Genomic DNA, 22,978 nt, shown 5'->3' with positions numbered 1-22,978 from the left:
GGTCCATCTGGCCGAAGGCCTCCAAAGTGCTTTTTTGATTGAAAATGTATACTTTACATGAAAATATACAAAAAAAACCCCAAATACTTCAACAGGGTACATTCCACTCTGTACTGCGACGCAGTGCATAAATACACTACATAATACATTTCCAAGCATAAATTACATTCATCCTGTGGTATGATGCCTGATGTGTTGTGCAGAGTAATAATACCCTGAAACATCACATCATGCATGACGCCGCATTACCCTGAAAGCATTACTTCAAAAACATGTCACAAAAAAGTCATATACTGTCAGGTAGCACTCAAATGGGCAACGGGTGTGATGGGGGTGGAGGAGATGGGGTAGGGGAGGGGGTGGACATAGGCCTTCTGGCTTGGTTTGCCCTCTCCTTTGGGGGTCTGCCTTCGGGGGAGCCCCACCTAGTATGGGTGGGTCTGTTTTGGCAGACCTTCCAGAGAACGGGGGTCTGTCTGGTTTCGGCCAGATGAACCCAAGTGAAGTACCTCAGTCCCTGTCTGGAGCCTAACGCCCTGGGGGATCAGGGTAAGGTCCTTCCCTTGTGGAGGTTCACCATTGCACGGTTTTGTGTTTCACTCTGTGTGTGCACACTTTTTTGGCACTGGGTGGAAGTTTTTGGGTGTTTTGCACGCCACTGGCTTTTCAAAAAAAAGAATAAAGCACTTTGGAGGCCCCACTACACATCAGAAAGACCAGCACTTTGGAGACCCCGGTATAAATGGCTCACATACCCAGGAAAGCCTTTATTAATACAATAGATGGCGCTCAGCAGTTGCTATGTAAAAAATAAAGGTGGTAATAAACCAACAGATGGCGCTGTAGATACTTTTTTCGGATTCAGAGATGTGCGTTAGTAATAGTTCAATAGATGGCGCCCAAGAGTTCTAGTGGGGTTCAAAAATGCGTATTGTAAATGATCAATAGATGGCGTAAAGAATTTTTGATATTTTCCTGGTTGAGAGTGAAGTATTATAATAGACCAATAGATGGCGCTGAAGAAGTTCTATTGTTTATGGAAAGGCAAAGAAGAAGACCAATAGGTGGCGCCGATGGGTTTTGGTGAATTTCTTAAAGCTGACCGTTATATTTTTAGTATATGTGCTACTTTGACCAGTAGATGGCACTGAAGAGATGTATCTTTCCCTAATGCAAAGTAATACTACACCAATAGATGGTGCCCAAGAGTTCTGTTAGTGTTGTGAATGCTGAAGTAGTAATGGACAAGAGATCTAATGCTGTACTTACATTAGACTAGATTGTGCCAATTTTTACCGGCATTCTAGTGCATAAATAAATGGACACCATGAATTTACCACTAGGGATCCATTCACACCTGTATGTTTGTAGCTCGCTAAAATGCACTTTCCTTCTCAGTCCACATATGAAAAAGGTATTCAAACCACACGTGAGGTATCGCCGCTATCGGTAGAGCGAGAGCAATAATTCTAGCCCTAAACCTCCTCAAAACATGCAACCTGTAGAATTTTTTAAACGTTGCCTATGGAGATTGAGGGTAAAAGTTTGTCGCCATGCCACGAGCGGGCACAATTTTGAAGCGTGACATGATGGGTATCAAGTTACTCGGCATAACATTCTTTCCCAATATAAAATTTTTAAAAAATTGAGTTTTACTGTTTTAGTTTTTAATTAAATTTTTATTTTTTCCAAAAAAAGTGCGCTTGTAAGACCGATGCGCAAATACGGTGTGACAAAGTATTGCAACGACCGCCATTTTATTCTTTAGTGTGTTAGAAAAAAAATATATAATGTTTGGGGGTTCTAATTAATTTTCAAGCAAAAAAAAAATGTTTTTAACTTGTAAAACACCAAATCTCAGAAAGAGGCTCAGTCCTTAAGTGGTTAATATATCTCAAGGACATTGGTTACTGCAGACATAGATACAAGGATATGAAATTTCACATCACCACAGTAATCCTAAAAGCCACATTAAAACCCTAAGCACAAAATTCATGAACAGGGTCTCAAAAACATTCTACTTAAACATTCAGCGTCGTCTATTGGTTTGCTATGACTGCAGCTGCTTTGTATCCTTTGTATCCTTCAAGCGCCATCTATTAGTTTGCTTTGAATGCAGTAGCTCAGTAAAAATCAAGTGTTCATCCAGGGCCATCTGTTGGTTTGATAAGACTACATCTGTGTTCCTTCAGCGCCATCTATTGGTTTGCTAAAATTATAGCAGGTCAGTAATAAATCTGTACTACCTTTAGCGCTAGCTGTCACTGTTGCATTTCAATAATAAATCTGTGACCCTTCAGCGCCATCTATTGGTTTAAGATATCAGTCGGTCAGTAACAAACGTGTGCTCCCTTCAGCGCCATCTATTGGTTTCTTATTACGGCCACAGTTTACTAATAAATCTGTTACCCTTTAGCATCATCTATTGGTTTCCCATTGACTGCAGCCGCTCAGTAATAGATTTCGCTTTAGCGCCACCTACTTGCTGACTAAGACTGTTACATGAATTATATCACCATCCTGCGCCATCTGTAGGCTCGTTATTACTAAAGCAGATTAATACAAAACAATCCATTCCGACTGCCCAGCGCCGTCTATTGGTTAACAACTGAAGCTGCTCAAAGATAATTTACGTGACTATATCCAGCGCCATCTATTGGTTTAGAATACCTATAGCAACCCAAAATATATTACTGAATAAACTTAATAACGATGAAGGATCCCAGAGCGCCATCTACTGGTTAACAATGACTGCAGCGCACAATAAAATGTGACAATGCAATGCCATCTGTTGGTTCACCAAGACAGCTGCATTTACCACCTAAACCGACATGTTGCTATAGCGCCATCTACTGATTTACCATGAAATAACTCAAATTTGTTTTCATAATTGTAACCTATAGGTGCATTATGACTGCAACTGTACAACCTCAAAAAGCTCCTACCACCATCCTATTTTTTTTTTTTTAATTACACAAGCTTCAAACTTAGAGTAACCAAATAGTGGCTGATCTGTCTAGACTGGGGCTATGAAAACTTGTATGTCATGTGCATTAATGGCAAATGTTTTATTGTGTACATTATGCAAAGCCAAAGGAGAAACATAATTATTCTCTTACATGGGGTTGAGGCAAAATAAAAAAAACAAAAAACAAAACAGAATATCTGACAATTCATGAAATTTTGTCTTTTATAGAGCTACCAGTTAAAATTTGGTTTGCGATCCCCCCACCCATATGCAGATTATTATGCTTGTTTGGTCTATAGGGGAATATGGAGTAAGGGCCAGTTCACACCATAGAAACGCAGCCCGGATTCGTTCCAGATGCTTTTCTGCATGCGTGTTTTTGATGCGTTCCAGTGTGTTTTTAGTGCAATCCAGTGCATTTTCCCCCTCTTTTTTCTTAACCTTAAATAAGGACATGTGTGTTCCAGTGCGTTTATGATGTGTTTTACAGCTTTCCAGTACAGTCCAGTGCAGGAAAAATGCAGTAGGTTCTACTTTTTTTCTGGCACTGGAACGGCAAGCACTGGTGTGAACTCTGCCATTGAAAACCATGTAACCTACTTGCCATGTGTTTTTGATACAGAAAAAGAAAACTGCAGTGGACTGCATGTGATGTGAACTGGCCCTAAAACCTTCTTCCAGTCTTGTGGCAGTGAATTGAGGGAGGCCAACATATCATGTACAATGCAGGACCAGCAGTGGCTACTGGTCTTGCAATTTAGCTTTAAGACGAAGGGCAGAGAACCTGCGACAGGACCAGAGAAGAGGATCAGTGGTGGAGGACTGGAATGGGCAGAGAGGAAGCCTGCAGAACAGTGCAGCAAAGTATTTATCTCTGTTAGAGCCCCTGTACACTAAAAAAAAAAAAAGGAAGCATTATATTCTGCATATATTCGTGTGGTGTGTGGTTGGGGGGGGGGGGGGGTGAAAGAGCAACCAGTAAAAAAGTCTTTTGAATAGCTTTAAATCCGAGAAGCCCAACCATGGGCAAATAAAGGATTCCTTGGAGTGGGGCTAGGCCCACCCTGAAAGTTTTAAAACACTGCCTCCTTACCTCTGCCCTAGACAAAATGAGCAATAAACCCTTTCAATGTAAGCACCGTTTATAGTTGCTCAGAGCTGGGCTTTAGATCTAACTGCTCAAAAAGGCCACATTTGTAAACCAACCATGTAGAAACAGATGGGATTTGAAAATGTAAATGCAATTTCGACTTTAATGAGAACAGAAGTTCCAAGAACTGAAAGGTTAACAGAATATTTCTAGCAATGGTGTCATTATGATTCAACAAAATCAAAGATCATTTTACACATAGTTCACCTTTACTTACTGTTGCCAAAACCTTCCTTTTCATTACAGTGTCCTCACCACATTAACAAGCAGTGTTTGGTTTAGCAAAAGAATGCTTACTTTTTCAGATGCTCATGACATTGTTCTCCTTTCTCTATCCTCCAGATCGCAGGATGCACAGATCACTGGATGTGCAGCCCCAGAAACTCATTACCGAGAATCTGCTTTGTTCTCTACCCACGCATGCGCAGAAAAAAAAAAAAAAAGGAAAGGACAGCACGTCTATGGGTAAGTAAAGAAGCCAAGTTCTTTGTGAGTTTCCAAGGCTGTGCATCCTGTCAATGGCAGGGCACAGAGGGGGAGTGTAATGAGCAACTGAAATATTCTTTTACAAAACAGTACACAGCATGTTGATATATTAAACAGTAATGCACAAGGATTTTTTTTGGCAAAAGTAAAGGAGAACTGCCCTTTTAAGAACAGCAGAATCTGAATTTAGTTAAAAATATTGAAAACATTCCCGCTCACACCTCCTATGGACAACACAGCAAAACTGCTTTGACCAATGTACTATTGACATGGCTGCTATAAAAAAAAAAAAATTCTATGCAGACGCATTACAAGTGCCTGACAAATGAGACTATTAGTGGCAGTATGAAAACAGATCTTGTCAGAAACATCACTTCTACTCTCCACTTCCTCTTCTGATTCAGGTACTGTATTGGTGCACACGGGATAATGGAAAGTCATAGATAATATTATACCAGTACACACAACACAGAAATAGAAACAAATACATGATGATCAAATATGTGATTTTCTGGATTCTCTAGATTAAATTATGTTCCTCTTCCAAAAAGCAAAAAGATTATATAGTATGTTATTAAATCTCATAAATTAAGCAACTGTCCCCCTAAAAAGGGTAGTGTGACTACCTGTTTGTGCAGATGGCAAATCCATTCGGCAAACTGCCGGGCGTTGGGTATGGTGGCAGACAGAAAGACATAATGTACGTTATCAGGTAGAAGGATGATTGTTTCTTCCCACACGACTCCTCTTTCTAAATGTATATAAAAAACAATGTTAGACATTCGCAGATAGAGAACATAATGCAAAGTGCACATTAGAGTTTATGTTTTAGGTTATCAAGATCACCTGCACACATTTTATTATATACTCTTAGTACATTAAGAATGGGTATGCACTGATAATTAAAATTAGTACAGTCAAAAAAAATTAGCTGTACTACCTATGTCAGTGTGGCCATAAATACAAACATGAACGAAGGGCATTCCGTGAGTAAAAAGGAAGATTTTTTTTTTTTTATAAAGAACTGGAACAGGAGTACAGAGCTGAGTGGCTCAATAGCCACAAGCAGCAAGGAAGCATTCACTTTGCAAGGAGGTGTACAAAGCTAAACTGAACGCACACCTTTGCAATATTACTGGGCTGAACTAAAATGTACAAGTTTTAAAAACAATACCAGTGCACTATAAACTTCCCCTTTTTTCATTATTATAAGATTTCCAACTTAGCCTCTTATTGGCTTTTTAGCTGCAAAAAAATTGTTAGGACAAGGTTTCTCAACTCCAGTCCTCAAGTACCCCCAACAGATGATTTGATCAGTTTCAATGCTTTAGTAATTACCACAGCTGTTTCATCTGAGGGAAACCCTGAAAACATGACCTGTTGAAGGTACTCGAGGACTGGAGTTGAGAAGCATTGAGTTACGAGACTGCAAATGGACTTATTGGTTAGTAAATCATGGAACTATACTGCTGCAGAAGTGCATGCACTTCGATGACTGCTGACAGCCAAAATATGAAATGTAGCGGTGTTCCATGCTTTCCAAATTCAAGGTAACTGCTTCCACCACAGAGGATGATCTCAAAGCTGTACACTGGGCAATAGAAACTTATCAGGCTTCAAGAGGGTATACATTCAGTTGCCTGAAAAGCAAGGACGTAAGTGTAATGATATCACGTACTAGACACATGAAAAACTGTAGCTAGCGGCCATGTTGTTCAGAAATCATACGTCAGCCATGAGAGTCTTACCTAACAGTTACATTGCAGAAGTGTTCTTGCCCCCTCCCTCCTCCTTCAATTCAAGGAATCCATAGGCTTAACTTTAGAACACTTCAAAAGAGTTATTATCTCAACTTGGAGACATCAGAAACCGGGCTTAGGCCTGTGCAGAGCTGTAACACAGCTAATTGAGTCCTGGCAGGATGTCTAGGCCTATCGTAAAACTATGACCAAATCCATTAACAATGGATAGCATGCCATAAAAGGATGCCCGGAATTAATGGGGACCCTATAAGGCATTCAGAGCCAGACATGGCGTAGTTTGCCGCACAATGTTCTTCGCTCTTTCGCCAGAGGTGGGAGCAAATACCTGGATTTGAGAAGTATCTGCTCCACCCTCCCCCCTTAAAGGTGCCAAACGTGACACCAGAATCCGATCAGCAGAAGTTCCATTTCTGGGTGAAACTCTGCTTTAAAACCTTGTTTTGAAAAGTGTTAACCTTGTTCCTAAACTCTCAATGCAAGCTAGAAAGAACCTGTCTCTTGAAGAGTGCTACTGTATAGGATATACCTTCTGAACATATCTATCTGTGGTGACAGCGTACGTTAGACGATTATTCTAAAATCATAGTTGGTAAAATTATGAGTTCCTCCTGCTCGGTCCAAGGGGGTGGTGGTAGCTAAAGGGTTAATTACATAATTAGCCCAGTGACAATCGCTCTAAGGCCGCTGGCACCTATACTGTGGTACCGCAAGCTGGAAAATCTTTGTGTCGGGTGCAGCTGAGAGTAGCATTGTTACAAAAGTAACAGCGCAGTGTGAGATTGGCCGGTCCTTTGTCACAAGTTAGTGAGGAGTGCAGGGATCTGCTACCCGTGTTCGTCACACATAAGTGCTAACCACTAAGCCACCATACTACCCATTAGACAAATACTGTGTGTGTAATATCTGTAGGTTTAATGCTCGGGGTAAATACAGCTCCTGCTGTTGTACTGGGCGGCTGTGGATGTAAGCATTGCAGGTCTGTGACTTCAACAATATAATTGATCGTGTCTTCTCCTTCCTCTCCACCTGACCATTCACAAAACGAAACTTGTAGTTATCAATGTACTACAGGGGCGCTGGTGAGCATCCTTATAATTCATCGATTTTCCTGCTCTCAGGTAACTGCCTGCCCGTACGAGGTACGAACAGACGGCTATGCTGAGAGTCTGCAGGAGCCTCAAATTGTACTTGTGATGTGCAAATTGCAGGTTCTTTAGGAAAAGAAAAACGTAATTTTTTAGTGTGTTTGTCCGAAAATAAGCCCAGGTCTGGTATTCATTTTGGCAACCAAAACACAGTAGGGCTTATTTTCAGGGTAGGGCTTGCCATTTTATTTGCTGTCTTCTCTCCCCCTCCCTGCCAGTGTGAACATAGAAAAAGTGGTTGTAAAACGCTAGAATCCTGTCTATTACAATAGAACATAATGTAAAAGGTGTGCGTTTCTGTAATATAATTGAGTTAAAAACCTTATACCGCCGTTCGACGCTTCCGTGACACGCCTGAGTGGTCTTCTCAGCTCCAAGCACTGCAGAGGGAGAGGGGGGAGGCGCGAAATCCCCCCACTGACAGCATGGAGAAGAGGAGGAGAGCAGCGGGAGATCAGCTGCTATTTGACTCAGATTACAGAAGCGTACACCTTTTACATTATGTAATACTGTAAGAGAATTCTAGCAGTTTACAACCACTTTAAACTAGGGCTTATATTGTAGCCCTCCCCGAAAATCACAGTAGGTCTGATTTTCAGGGGAACACGGTACCTGCAACAAAAGTGCATGTATTTTTGTTTCTTTTTAAACCACTTCAGCCCTGAAAGGATTTTCCCCCTTAATGACGAGGCCATTTTTTGCGATACGGCACTGCGTCGCTTTAACTAACAATTGCGTGGTCATGCAACGTTGTACCCAAACAAAATGTATGTCTTTTTTTCCCCACAAATAGAGCTTTCTTTTAGTGGCATTTGATAACCTCTGCGGTTATTTTTTGCACTATAAAAAAAAAAAAAAAAAAAAAAAAGGACAATTTTGAAAGAAAAAAAAACAAAAACACAAAAAACTTTTTCCTATAATAAATATCCAAAAAAAAAAATATATAAAAATCGCAATAATCGCATACTGATTGGTTTGCGCAAAAGTTATAGCGTCTGAAAAATGGGCGATAATTTTTTTTTTTTTAAATTTATTTACTAGTAATAGCGGCGATCTGCGATTTTTAGCGGGACTGTGACATTGCGGCGGACAGATCGGACACTTTTTTGGGACCACTGACATTTATACAGCCACTGATTAAATGTCACTGGCAGGGAAGGGGGTTAACACTATGGAGCGATCAAGGGGTTAAATGTGTTCCCTAGGTGTGCTTCCATACTACCTGCATCTCTCATGTAGTGGATTTCGTCAAAAATGACCCAGGCAACTTCTCTCATTACTTCCGAACCTCTGTACAACATACTTCGCAAGATCTGCAGATTACCACAGGACAAGAATTACCCATTGTGGAGTTAAAAAAAAAATGCTGTACACCAACTATAACAGATACACAAAAATATTACCTCAGTTGTCATTACAAGGCAGGAGGCTGTAGGGTTGATGGTCACATCCCCAGTCATTAATCCAACATCATTAAATTCTTCGTACATCTCTCTATATTTCTGGTTACTTAAAGCTTTTATTGGGCTGGTAAAAATCACTCTCTGTTTTTCTCTGAGAGCTAAGGCTATAGCATATCTGTCAAGGGAAAAAAAACACAGATGAGAAAACGTACTGCAATGTACATGGGCTGGACTGTGTGCAAATGTACAACACACATCACATTGCACACAGGGCAGCCCAACCCCTGGATACTCACTGTGCATAGATGGATTTCAAATACACCAATAGACAAAAGTAAAGGTGTTTAGGTTTATTCCAGGGAAAGGATGTGAGAATTCTCTATGGTAAGGACACAGCAGAAGAAATATTTCATAAGCAATAAGCCTTTGAGGACCAGTTGGAGCCCACTCACACTGGCTACATTTCGGCAATACATGCCCTGCAATATGTTTCATTGTGTGTTATTGCAGTACAGTCACTTTGAGCAGGCTCCAATGCAGGAGAAATTGCACGTTTCTTTTGCTTTGTTTTTTTAAACACCGCAGTGCACATCATGCTTTAGGGTGCCACATAAAACGACTAGCATCATGATTCATTGGAGTAAGCTTGATATGTTATTGTAGTAAGGTATGCATTCTTTTACAGCAGATTACCACAGCACCCTGTAGTAAACAAGTCCTTAGGCTTTTATTGTCTCTGCTGGGTAGAATCCCTCATTTCCTGAGTAGACAAAGGGAAGTGAGGGGAATATCTCCCTAATGGAAAAAAAGGAAAAGCCTGACCTGCTTAAAAAGTATGTCCAGCCCAATTTTTTTTTATAATGCGTAAAAAAGGGTTAGATCTTTCATCAATTTTTTTTTATTACTCTGTCCCCTTTTCTGGAAAGATTCAGTTCTCAATTTGCTCTGGAGACTATTTCTACCAAAACAGAAAATGAGAGGAAATCCAAAAATTCTGAGTGAGAGGCGATGAAGAATTCTTTAAGTGGGACACATGTTTCTGTGACAACTTTCTATGATAGCAAAATGGAGAGATTTCCTGTTGCATCTCCAACACAGGAAGTGAAGAGAAACCTCTCCAACATGACAACTAATGCAAATAACCTGTTGGGGTTTTAATTTCTCCCTACGCTATCTAAAAAAAAAAAAAATATAAAGAAAATAAAAATATTGCCATTACATGCACATTTAACTTCTCCAATTAGAAATTCATCAATGGTCCTGGATATGGCCTATGACGAATCTCCCATCCCTACCCGCCAATAGTTTGGCGCTTGGGGAATGGGGGGGTCTTGCTTCTTCCTCTTAAGACTCATTATAACAAAATGGCCTAGGAAAGATACAAAGTATGGTTACTGTTATTATGCTAATAGACTATTGTATCCATGTTGAATGCTATTCTGATATGTTGTTGTATCGCTGAAAACTAAGAGCCCTTTCACACTGGGGCGGCGTCGGCGGTAAAACGCTATTAGCGGCGTTTTACCGTTGGTATTCGGCCGATAGCGGGGCGGTTTTACCCCCTGCTAGCGGCCGAGAAGGGCTTAAATACCACCGCAAAGCGCCTCTGCAGAGGCGCTTTGCCGGCGGTATAGCCGCGCCGTCCCATTGATTTCAATGGGCAGGAGCGGTAAAGGAGCGGTATACACTCCGCTCCTTCACCGCTCCGAAGATGCTGCTAGCAGGACATTTTTTTACCGTCCTGCCAGCGCATCGCTCCAGTGTGAAAGCCCTCGAGGCTTTCACACTGGAATGAAAGCAGCGGCACTTTCGGGTTGGTTTGCAGGCGCTATTATTAGCGCAATAGCGACTGCAAACCGCCCCAGTGTGAAAGGGCTCATAATAAACACCTTTAAAAAAAAAAAAAAAAAAGAAAAGAAATTTATCAATGCACAGTGAGTAGCACTGGGGCCATAGCAGGTGTACAGATCCAGGAACCGAAGTGGACAGATCATCAATAGAGTCCAGCAGAAATCGTCCCTTTCCAGCATATTACACACACACACACACACACACACCAACAAATATAATGTCTGCATGCTCAGTCTAAAGAAACTATTCAGGGATTGCAGTGCTTTTTATCTGCATAGAACTGAATATGAACAGTTTAATTGTGATGACCTTGGTCAATCTGAATTAAAGAGAACTGTTCTAAAAGCTTCATTGTTGCATTTTATTTATCAGAGAGAGAGAATTGCCAAGATGCAAACTTCAATACACATCCTCACTCCTTACAATTCTCACATTGAATTTAAGGAAGAATATAAAAGTAAAAAAAACGTTACCATACAACTTTACACTCGCCTTCTATTTCTCTGTCGTAGCTGCCACAAAAATACCCAAAGCTCAGGTTAAGTGGCGACAGCCCCCTCTGTCATCGGACAATGCTCAGGACTGGCGATTTGACACTAGGCCCAAGCACTGTATCACAGGTAGAGGTCACATTCTCCCTTTTACACTCAAAAGTAGTAAGTATTAAGTGGCTGTTACAATCGAGGAAAGAGTGTTGTGAGCGCTGGAGAGGAGGCTATAAAGTGGTCATAAGGGTTACACATATATATCACTTTACCATCATACATAGGTAATGAGGTAAAGTGACAGTGTCCACTGCTCAGGGATTTGGCCTGCACAGCATAGCATACATTTTCCAAAGGGACCGCTTCAGTACATCCACCTGCCGGAATCTAGCAGCTCTACTACTGCAGATGCCATCTTTGCCTCTTGTTCTTCGCTGTTTGGCCTCTTTGGTCAATTTGATTGGCTGGCTGACATAACTTCCGCACATGTATAGGAGTTAGTTTATCCAGCACCTAAGGCATCAAGTATGAACACAGAGCTGTGCATGCATGCCTCAGTGTAAATTTAGAAATATCTCTGGCAGGCAGGAGAGTAGCTTATGAAAACTTAAGAATTTTAAAGATGCCACTGCTGAACTCTCCAGAAATTGTTTGTTGTCTGACAATCATGCTCATACAATGGCTTCGGTACTTTAAGTACCGACCTGGAACAACTACAGCGATCAAGAGTTCTTACTTCACTGTGGCCTACCAATCTGTGTGCTTGTTCCAGATTAGTCACTGAAAGCACTGAAGCCAAAGAATTTGTACTCTCTCACCACAGGTTTCCTGTAGGTTAAGGGGAAGCAGTATACATACTCTGCACACACTGTTTTTCCAGCTGACGTATGAGCAGAAACGAGGACAGACTGGTTGTTGTCGATGCACAGAATGGCCTCTCTCTGAAAAGCATCAAGTATAAATGGATATTCCTAAAATAGGTAAAAAAAAAAGAAAATTTTTTTTTTTTTACATCTGATTCAATAAAAGCAGAATCCATCATGACATAATTCCTTCTCGCACTAGAACTAGAATATTTACGGCATAACTCCAGACAATTATTAAGTACCCTTTTTAGCCCAGTGTAAGTCAAAAACTCCATTTAAGTTGTGCCAATGTGTTGCAGTGCATTACCATAGGCTTGTTCCCACCAGCAAACTGCAATGATCACATGGCTACTTGTGTCTGCTGGGAGCACACAGTGCTGATGTGTAGATCCTGATATGGTGATGTGATGCAGTAGTTTACAAAGCAACCCACTGCACTGAAGAAAAATGCCATACCAGTACCATAGAAAACAAAGCTTTGTGCCTTGTCTTGTGCTGGGCAAATGCAGTCCCAAAACAGTTGGTGTGGATTATCCCTAATGGGCCACCATTGTGTCTCAACATATATTCTAATGGTTATGTGCTGCTGTGCCTTTTACAATTTTACTTTAGAATATTTATTTAATACAATGTTTCTTTCTGTCTTTTTTTTTATTTTTATTAGGGGAGCTTTGGCGAGATATCAGGGGTCTAAACAGACACCTGACATTTCCCCTTTAAAACATGGAAAGGGACTGAGGATAGAGATTCCCCAGTCCCTTACTCAGCAGCCTCAGATGCACTGAAGATGAATGGAGAGGAGACAGAGGCTCCTCTCCATTCATAAACTGAAGAATCGTAAACACCGTTTACATTAGGAGCACCGGAGGAGCCACACATGGAGATCAGTGATTATAACTTCCCCGTCGCCGCACCGATTGTTCCTGAGTGTCCAGGTATCGGGTGAAGCATCAGGAGCATTTGCAGGAGTACAAGTACTCCTGCAAATACTCAGTATCGATATCGGGACAACCCTACAACAAAGACTTCAAAGTCAGGTTTCAGACACTTTCTAACAGCTTATATCAACTGTTGCTTGGTATTAGAAGGCTTGCAAGCTGCAGTATTCTGCTTCCATAGAAAATAAAAAAAAAAAAGAGCGATTTTAGTGCATCTGGTGTGAACTCTGAATATCAATTTCTCCACAGTACCTAAAGATAGAGGAATAGAGGAGAATGAGGGGCTTTTGATAAATTGCTTTTAATACTTGTTCAGAACAAACTTTAGTCTGTGTACAGGTTCACTTTAAAACCAAGTTCTGACAAATAAACTCAGGCTATAATATTCAGTGTTTAACACACAGCTTTTGAAGACTCATACAAACCTTTGCAGCTTGCCCAACCCGTGGTCTAAGAGGCATGTACTCATCATCAGCAGGCAATGCTACCTAAAGTAAAAAAAGAAAAAAAAAAATGATGTTGCTGTTCAACTACTTCAGTACAAGCCTGTAATATCGCTTCATTACCAAGCCATTTCTACATTTTTAGAGTTGACAGTTTGCCTGACAATCACTGTGTAATGCAACGCTACATCCAAATACATTTTTAGCACTTTCTTTGGAGGTATTTAAAAAAAAAAATTTTACTGCACAAAAAGGAAAAAAACAGACCAACATAAAAAAAAAAAAAAAAAGAAAACACGTTTCCCTTGCTATTGGTTATAAAACAAATCACAATGTTAGTACAGTACGAACACCCCACGATGATCTGCTTTAAGGTCACAAGAAACATGCCAGCATTCATGTGGTTAAAACAGATCTTGGCTAAACTATGCTCGGGACCGAGGCGACCCACTCGCATCTCTACTTTGAGAAATGCGGATGGATCCCTAGCTACATCAACTGACGTAATCAGTAATAAACTCACAAAATACTACAGATTTATATGCAGCCGACCAAACTGATCAAGCCACTGCTGAAGCTCTCCTATCTAAAGTACGTCTGCCCAGACTTCAAAGTACACAATTAGAGGCACTCAAACGGCAAAAGATCAAAAATATGTCATCAGCTAAAGCCCCAGGCCCAGGCGGATACACGGCCGAATTCTATAAAATGAACGACTTTCTTCCTGACACCCTAAAACATGTATACGCAGCCATGTGGGATGGGGGGCCATATCTTCCTACGGGGACACAAGCCCATATCAAACTGATATCTAAAAAAAAGGGAAAGACCCCCAACTGCCAGGCTCTTACCGCCCAATCTCCCTAATAAATGTAGATGTCAAAATCCTCTCCAAAATCATTGCGTCGCGCTTAGCCCCCCTACTCCCTTCCCTACTACACTCGGCCCAATCTGGATTTGTTCCAGGTCGATCAGCCACTTTAAATATACGAAAAGTGCTAATGGCGTTACACTGCGCTAAAACACACCCTGATCAAGATGTCGCTATTATATCGCTCGATGCCGAAAAAGCTTTCGACAACGTCAGTTTGTCCTGGCTATTTTGAGTGATGCAACAGTTTGGCTTCACGGGTCCAATCTTGAGATTTCTTCAACAAATGTACGCATCTCCAACAGCGCGCCTTGTCACCCCTGACTTCGTATCTGACTCGATACCCCTAACTAAGGGAACGAGACAGGGCTGCCCCCTTTCCCCCCTACTTTTTAACTTAGCCATTGAGCCCCTATCCAGAATACTTAACTCCCACGATGGAGTCAGTGGGATCGTAATAGGGGACCAAGTTCTCAGATCCGCTTTATTTGCAGATGACATGCTGTTTTTCCACTGATCCTCTTTCAGACTTTGACAGACTACAAGAGCTTTTTGCGGCCTTTCGACTGAGCTCGGGCTTTCGAATAAACTTTGACAAAAGTGAACTTTTACCACTTCACCCACGATTATCTGCTATTTGGAAACATCTATCTCCGTTCGATCTGGCAACTCGATATATCACTTACCTAGGCATACACATAGGACGTGAACCTTCCTCTCTCTATGTACTTAACTACCCCCCCCTTTAATAACTAAGATTTACAGGAGTTGGAGCCTTGGGCGGCCCTCCCCCTCTCGTTCTTTGGGAGATGCCACCTATTCAAAATGGTATCATTTGCACGCTTACTCTACCCAATGCAGACCATACCTTTATTACTAAAACATTCAGATGTGCACAAAATTCATAAAGCATTAACGGCTTTTATATGGTCTCGCAAAAAAACATGTATTGCACTGCAAAAACTAAGCCCCCCGAAGTCCGAGGGTGGGGCGGGTCTGCCCAATATTCGTTTTTATAATCTCTCATGTTTGCTTAGGCAGGGATTGGATTGGCTGACAGGAAAGTCTAAATATTGCAATACTCTCCTCGAAGGTGCAATGAACTCGCCACACGCCCTATCAGCTGTCCTCCACTCTAATGTCAATGCTCTACCGCCTCACCTCAAGTCAAATATACACATCAGAGATACTATCATTGCCTGGAGAGAAATACGGAAATTACTGGGGCTACCATCAAATATCTCAAGACCAATTCAGGGAAACTATGTTTCTCCCATCCACACTACACAAAGCATTTGAGCAATGGGGATCAAACGGCCTCACGAAAGTAACATCTATATACCAAGGTACACCGGGAGGCTTCAAACCTTTCCGATCACTATCAAGGGAGTTTTCCCTGGCATCGACACATATCTTCTTTTACCATCAATTAACTGATTATCTGAAATCTTGCTATGGGCCCAAATCTGATCCCTTTCAGAAATCCTTCATAGACACGGTTCTACAGCAAAATGACTACTCCATCACCAGTTTATATTCCTACCTCATCCAACACCAATCAGCAAAATACCACCTCAAACCATTTAAAAAATGGTCTGTTATTTTTGGAGACGATGAACTGCCAGAAAAGATTCTAGAAGGATACAGACAAACTTACGATATCAGAAACGTGGCGTGAAACCCAATTCAAGATGATACACAGAGCCTACTACCCATTCTACTTCAACAAGGACAGTCCAAGTCAAATGAAATGCCCTTGGTGTTCTGTATCCCGTCCCACCTTACTCCACTGTCTCTGGGAATGCACAGCCATAACCACATATTGGAACTCTGTATTGGATCACATTGGCAAAATCAGTAAAACACAGATCCCAAAGGATCAATTGTTATGCCTATTTGGATACACACCCCAATCATCCTCTCCAACAGCCAGAGGACCTATAAATATTCCTCAATGGGCACACCTACTCCTAGTAGCCTGCAGAACGATAATGAATCACTGGATTTCAACGACTCCACCTGCCCTACCCGGAGTGAAAAAAGCTATGATGTCACTTTTTAATATGGAGAGGCTAGACACCATCACACTGAACTTTCGCTCTACTTCGCGCTTCTTCACGACATGGCGTAAATATATAGAAAATTCACTGGGCAACCTTAAAATTCCTACCCAGACGGATTCCCCTACCAACCGCCATAACTCATCTAATGGTCCTTGCAACTCCTTGACTTCCATGTCTCCTGTATCTCTGCCACTGGTAACTCTCGAAACCTACATTGTTACAGTTAGACCATATTGCATCAACATCGGACAATGTTTTCTGCATTTTGCTTCCACTCCTGAGGTTACAAAGATACAAGTACCCATCGAAATGTAAAAAGCGCTAGTTAGCTGCTGTTCTATAGGTGAATGTAACTCGCTTTTTCTCTTGTTTAGAAGTTAGTTTCTTTTTATTTTTTACTTTATATATACAGAGATGTATGCATCTATATGTATGTATATGAGTTAACCTGCCTCGGCATTACTACACTATACATGTTTATACTATGTAAACTTCAATAAAAAATCTTTCAAAAAAAAAAAAAAACCACAGATATTGGTAATGGTTTACTAGATACAGTGCATACAGGTCATACATCATGGGAGGGGGAGCAGTGAAGGGGTTAATGTACAGGTCAGATACAGTAGGAGGCTGGCTTTAAAAACCATTCATAACTGAATATCTGCTGCCACTGACCTGGAACTAAAATTATTTTATTGGAGCCTCTAGTATTCCTTCATAGTAAGTGGAAAGGACGGGCTCACCAATGTAAACACACTACAATGTTTTTATAGGAAATTGGCCTTCACAGTGATTACATGGTGCAGTTTGACTTGGACTGGTTGGACTAGGTCGCCTGACAAGTCGTCCTAGTGTGAACCGACCCTAAGCCTTCCCAAAACCAATTTAAACAAAATGAACATGCTGGTGGAATCTTTCCAGGGGTAGCAATAGCCATTCCACACACTATCCAAAGCTTAAAAACATTTTGCCTTGAGTTCTACTTAAAACACAAGATATACATTGCAGCTACATTTGTGAATACTTTTTAAAACGATAAAGAAAACACAAACTGTTAGACATGATTGTAGCAGATACGTCATGGCAAGCATTATACGGCTTATGGTCACTGCTCCAGGGCACTTCCACCTCCACCCGGTCTTTCTTCCACGTTAGCTCTATTCAGCCACTTGAACGACCGGGCCTTGATGATGTCACTTTACCATTGCACAGAGTGAGTGCCCGAAATGTGGTCTGAGCTGCGCATGTGTGGCTCAGACTACATTACTGCTGACAGGCATTCATGACAAGAGCCCACTAAGGGTCTTTTCAGAGAACCATGCCTGGTTACCAAGCTTTAAGCCGATATGGTGTCAGGGTGATTGAAGCGCATTATTTCTATTATTACATTGTAGTAATAAATGAAATAGTTCAACTCGCCATAATGCAGAATCAGTGGGAGCCCTGAGCGTGTCACTTGCCACGCTGCCTGCCACCAGATGTGCATTGTCACTTGCCCCACCAGCTGCCTGCCACCAGATGCACAATGTCACTTGCCACGCTGCCTGCCACCAGATGCGCAATGTCACTTGCCATGCCAGCTGCCTGCCACCAGCCACGCTGCCTGCCACCAGATGCGCAATGTCACTTGCCATGCTGCCTGCCACCAGATGCGCAATGTCACCTGCCACCAGATGCGCAATGTCACCTGCCACGCTGCCTGCCACCAGCCACACTGCCTGCCACCAGATGCGCAATGTCACTTGCCACGCTGCCTGCCACCAGATGCGCAATATCACTTGCCATGCCAGCTGCCTGCCACCAGATGCGCAATGTCAGTTGCCACGCTGCCTGCCACCAGATGCGCAATGTCAGTTGCCACGCTGCCTGCCACCAGATGTGCATTGTCACTTGCCACACCAGCTGCCTGCCACCAGCCACCAGATGCGGAATGTCACTTGCCACGCTGGTTACCACCAGATGTGGATTGTCACTTAACACGCCACCTTCCACGTTGCCTGTCACTAGATGTGGAATGTAACTTGCCACACTGCCTGCCACCACTGCATCGGTGGCAGCACTGGTCCATTTAGCACAGAGGCAGGCCTCTGTGCAGTGGTGGGTTCCGAATGAAGGCAGGAGAGCGGTGATGTGGGGCGGGCAGTGAGAGATGATGTCATCTCTCTGCTTTCCGACACACCTCCAACACTGAGGCTGACAGGACACCGGGGATGCGCGGGGGCTGGGGGGGGGGGGTTTGTGCAGAGAGAGATGATGTCATCTCTGCTTGCCCACTCGCTTCTTCCATCCACCCAGCTCTCGTATGCTGGCCACTCGGCTGTCTCATGCCGGCCGCCCAGCTGATTCATGATGCCCGCCCGCACCATGGCTGCAGAAAGGCCGTGGCCCGGGGGTTGACGACCTCCGATATACAGTATCTCACAAAAGTGAGTACCTACCCTCACATTTTTATAACTATTTTATTATATCTTTTCATGTGACAACACTGAAGAAATGACACTTTGCTACAATGTAAAGTAGTGAGTGTACAGCTTGTATAACAGTGTAAAATTTGCTGTCCACTCAAAATAACACACAACCATTAATGTCCAAACCGCTGGCAAAAGTGAGTACACCCCCAAGTGGCCAAGACCATACAGTGGTTTAAAGTTCCACTCAGAACAGGCCTTGCCATGGTCAACCAAAGAAGTTGAGTGCAAGTGCTCAGCGTCATATCCAGAGGTTGTCTTTGGGAAAAAGATGTACGAGTGCTGCCAGCATTGCTGCAGAGGTTGAAGGGGTGGGGGTCAGCCTGTCAGTACTCAGACCATACACTGTATCAAATTGGTCTGCATGGCTGTCATCCCAGAAGGAAGCCTCATTTTGCTAAAGACAAGCAGACTAAGGAGGACATGTGGACTAAAGAGACCAAGATAAACTTATTTCGTTCAGATGGTGTCAAGCGTGTGTGGCGGCAACCAGGTGAGGAGTGCAAAGAGAAGTCTGTCTTGCCTACGGTCAAGCATGGTGGTGGTGGGAGTGTCATGGTCTGGGGCTGCATGAGTGCTGCCGGCACTGGGGAGCTACAGTTCATTGAGGGAACCATGAATGCCAACATGTACTGTGACATACTGAAGCAGAGCATGATCCTCTCCCTTTGGAGACTGGGCCACAGGGCAGTATTCCAACATGATAACGACCCCAAACATACTTCCAAGATGACCACTGCCTTGCTAAAGAAGGTGATGGACTGGCCAAGCATGTCTCCAGACTTAAACCCTATTGAGCATCTGTGGGGCATCTTCAAATGGAAGGTGGAGGAGCTCAAGGTCTCTAACATCCACCAGCTCTGTAATGTAGGCCATGGAAGAGTAGAAGAGGACTCCAGTGGCAACCTGTGAAGCTCTGGTGAACTCCATGACCAAGAGGGTTAAGGCAGTGCTGGAAAATAAGGGTGGCAACACAAAATATTGACACTTTGGGCCCAATTTGGACATTTTCACGTAGGGGTGTACTCTTTTGTTGCCAGTGGTTTAGACATTAATGGCTGTGTGTTGAGTTATTTTGAGGGGACAGCAAATTTACACTGTTATACAAACTGTACACCAGGGGTCTCAAACTGGCAGCCCTCCAGCTGTTGCGGAACTACAAGTCCCATGAGGCACTGCAAGGCTGACAATTACAAGCATGACTCCCACAGGCAGAGGCATGATGGGACTTGTAGTTCCGCAACAGCTGGAGGGCCGCCAGTTTGAGACCCCTGCTGTACACTCACTACTTTACATTGTAGCAAAGTGTAATTTATTCAGTGTTGTCACCTGAAAAGATAAAATATTTACAAAAAATGTGAGGGGTGTACTCACTTTTGTGAGATACTGTATATATCGCCATCCATATATCTGAATTTTCATGGATATTTCATATAAAAAGCAGATTTTTTAAACAACTGTAAAAAATACCACCGGTTAATAGTGGCAGAAATCTTGTGAGCCATTAATCAGCTGTGCTGCCTCTCATCAATAAGATTTTTCTTCGCTATCTCTCAGGACTGCAGAACCACACCCCTCGATATAATGGAGAATATCAGAAAGGCAGCATTCCGTACTGCTGTCTAATTTCTGTTCTCATATGGTGTGGTGAGTGAGCGCTGTCACCCAAGGACAGGAAAATAAAACCACGTGAAAATAAATGGTGGCTGCATTTTTTCAAGTACAGGATTGGTAACCTAACATAGCTTTAGATCTTGCTCAGCTGGAGCAGTGATATACACCCCCCCCCGGTCATGTGACTGTATTCAGGTCTAGCACTGCTGTCACACGACAGTCACATGCTACCCCATACTAGAAGTACCAGATATTTTTTACTGGCTTAAGCAGCAGAGTTGAAAAGAAACATTTTGAGGGGGTCACTGGGGGGCTCTGAATGTTGTTCGACAAGCTGTGTGTGGAGGACTCAATTGGCCAAAAAAAGAGCCCCAACTTCAACCTTAGCAAACACCTTGGGGGTGAACAGGAACATCATTTGTGAGCCAGGCCTTTGGGTCCAACAACAGTACTTGAGCTCACAAACACTCTGTCAGATTTCCCATAGACACACTCCAAAATATTGTGCACGGCTTTCCCATAACAGTGGATGCAGTTTAAGTCATGGAGGTGGTCGTGTATGCCAAGGGTTTAGGAGTGTGATGGCCACCAAGCTCACATGTGATGGTGAGCTGTTCACACTGGTTTTCCCACAGAGTAACAAATATAGCAGAAAAATTTGCCCAAAATGTCACCTCCGCTCCTCCCAGGACCTCCTGCTCTCTAGCTCCCTTGTTACCTCCTCTCATGCTCGTCCTCAGGACTTCTCCAGAGCCTCTCCCATCCTCTGGAATTCCCTGCCCCTGTATATCCGATCAGCCCCTAACCTGTCCACCTTTAGGAGATCCCTGAAAACTCACTTATTCAGGGAAGCCTATCCCACACCCACCTAACAACCCCATCAAATCATTGCCCGCATCTATTACCTTTTGTACTACCACCCCCTCCCTTTAGAATGTAAGCTCTACGAGCAGGGCCCTCCTGTCCCTTCTGTACTGTAATTGTGCTGTCCCCCCTCTACATTCTAAAGTGCTGCGTAAATCGTTGGCTCTATATAAATCGTGAATAATAATAATAAATAGCAATGACCCCAAGAATTTCCAGTAGCCATAATCAAAAAATAGTTTAAAAAAATACATATCCAGCCAACACACAGTAAGCAGCAGCATGAATCTAATTTGGTCCCACAATTGAAGCATCCCAAACACCCCAGACAACTATACCTCATGTGTGCAGGCCTCAACTGTATCCACTTCTTGGACTTTTATCCTGGGCATTAAATCTGCCAGACTGTAAAGAAAAAAAAAAAGGAATATAACTTTTCATCAAAGTATATTGTCTCTATGCTGTATTTTTATAACAAGGAAGACATATTACAGATCATATCTACAATTTTATTGTGCAGTGCAAAAGAATTAAAGGAGAACAAACTCTGGATGCTGTGCCAAAAAACACCAAACAGGGTAAAGGACTAGTCACCATTACTGTCTGTAGGCTCCCTGCAGCTGATCTAGTCCCCATTATTGACTTGCCATGGCTTTGCTTCCCATTGTCACTGCTATTGATCTGAATGTAGGTGGGGGATAGTTAAGATGCAGCAGCAGAGGTACATAAAGCTCAGATCCAAAGGATGAACATAGCCCAAGCATAGAGGTGCATGATACAGATTCAGATCCTCTAGAGCAGCAGCGTCCCCCCCTCAACCATTTAACCACGGAGAAACATTTAAAATAACAGTTGGGTCTCAGGTAAAATGATTAAAACTACAGCTCATGTCCTCTCTTAGTTACACCACATTGGTGGGTCAATGACAGAGGTTAGCTTGTACTCTCGGTCAGTGGAAACAATGTCCATTGCAATGGTGGTGAAAAATGCCCATTTCAGGGGGGACAGTGAGAAGAATCTTCCCTTTACAGACAGTGAATATGATCATTATTACTACTATACAGGATTTATATAGCGCAGACAGTTTGTGCACCGCTTTACAATATAAAGGGAAATAATCCAGTAACAATACAATACAAGAGGGTTAGGAGGGCCCTGCTCCTGGGAGCTTACAATCTAAAATGTGAGAAAACGAGAGAAGCTCCACTGGTTCCATTCCATTAGTTATGCTGACCGGTGTGGGTGCAATATCTCACTCCAAATCACAGAAAGCAGTGCCTTTCGCACAGCACATATACAGTTTAGATGACTTAAAGCTTGGGATTTTAAAATGTTTTAATTATTAGGTCATACTTTGCTACTCTGTGCAATGGTTTTCCACAGAGCAGCCCCGGTCCTCTTCTTCTGTCCCTCGCCAGCACTCCCGGCTCCTTCTCTTCAGCGAGTGACCACCATAGAAACCTGCATTCTAATGGGGGTACTCAAGCATGCTTGATCTCAAGACGCCCTGTCTGGATCTATAGACACACACCGTGCGGCTCGGCCCCATCCGCTTGTCACAGAATTTGACAGCAGTGGGAACCAATGGCTCCTGCTGCCA

The 22,978-nt window shown here is 42.7% G+C and overlaps 1 protein-coding gene across 1 annotated transcript in view; it reads right to left on the bottom strand.

Moving 5' to 3' along the window:
- The window catches only part of MTREX (Mtr4 exosome RNA helicase), a 138,840-nt gene that overhangs the window by 108,107 nt on the left and 7,755 nt on the right, over positions 1-22,978 (bottom strand). Inside the window, exons 3-8 of the mRNA XM_073622786.1 lie at positions 21,717-21,783; positions 13,481-13,543; positions 12,110-12,222; positions 8,916-9,090; positions 8,735-8,825; positions 5,231-5,355 (exon numbers count right to left, since the gene is read on the bottom strand). Of these exons, the coding sequence (XP_073478887.1) occupies positions 5,231-5,355; positions 8,735-8,825; positions 8,916-9,090; positions 12,110-12,222; positions 13,481-13,543; positions 21,717-21,783 (634 nt within the window). The remainder of the gene's footprint in view (positions 1-5,230; positions 5,356-8,734; positions 8,826-8,915; positions 9,091-12,109; positions 12,223-13,480; positions 13,544-21,716; positions 21,784-22,978) is intronic.

This window comes from Aquarana catesbeiana, linkage group LG01, assembly GCF_042186555.1.
Source record: "Aquarana catesbeiana isolate 2022-GZ linkage group LG01, ASM4218655v1, whole genome shotgun sequence".
Taxonomy (NCBI): Eukaryota; Metazoa; Chordata; class Amphibia; order Anura; family Ranidae; genus Aquarana; species Aquarana catesbeiana.
Note: the sequence above shows the minus strand (reverse complement) of the source record. Positions and strands in the feature narration are given on the sequence as shown.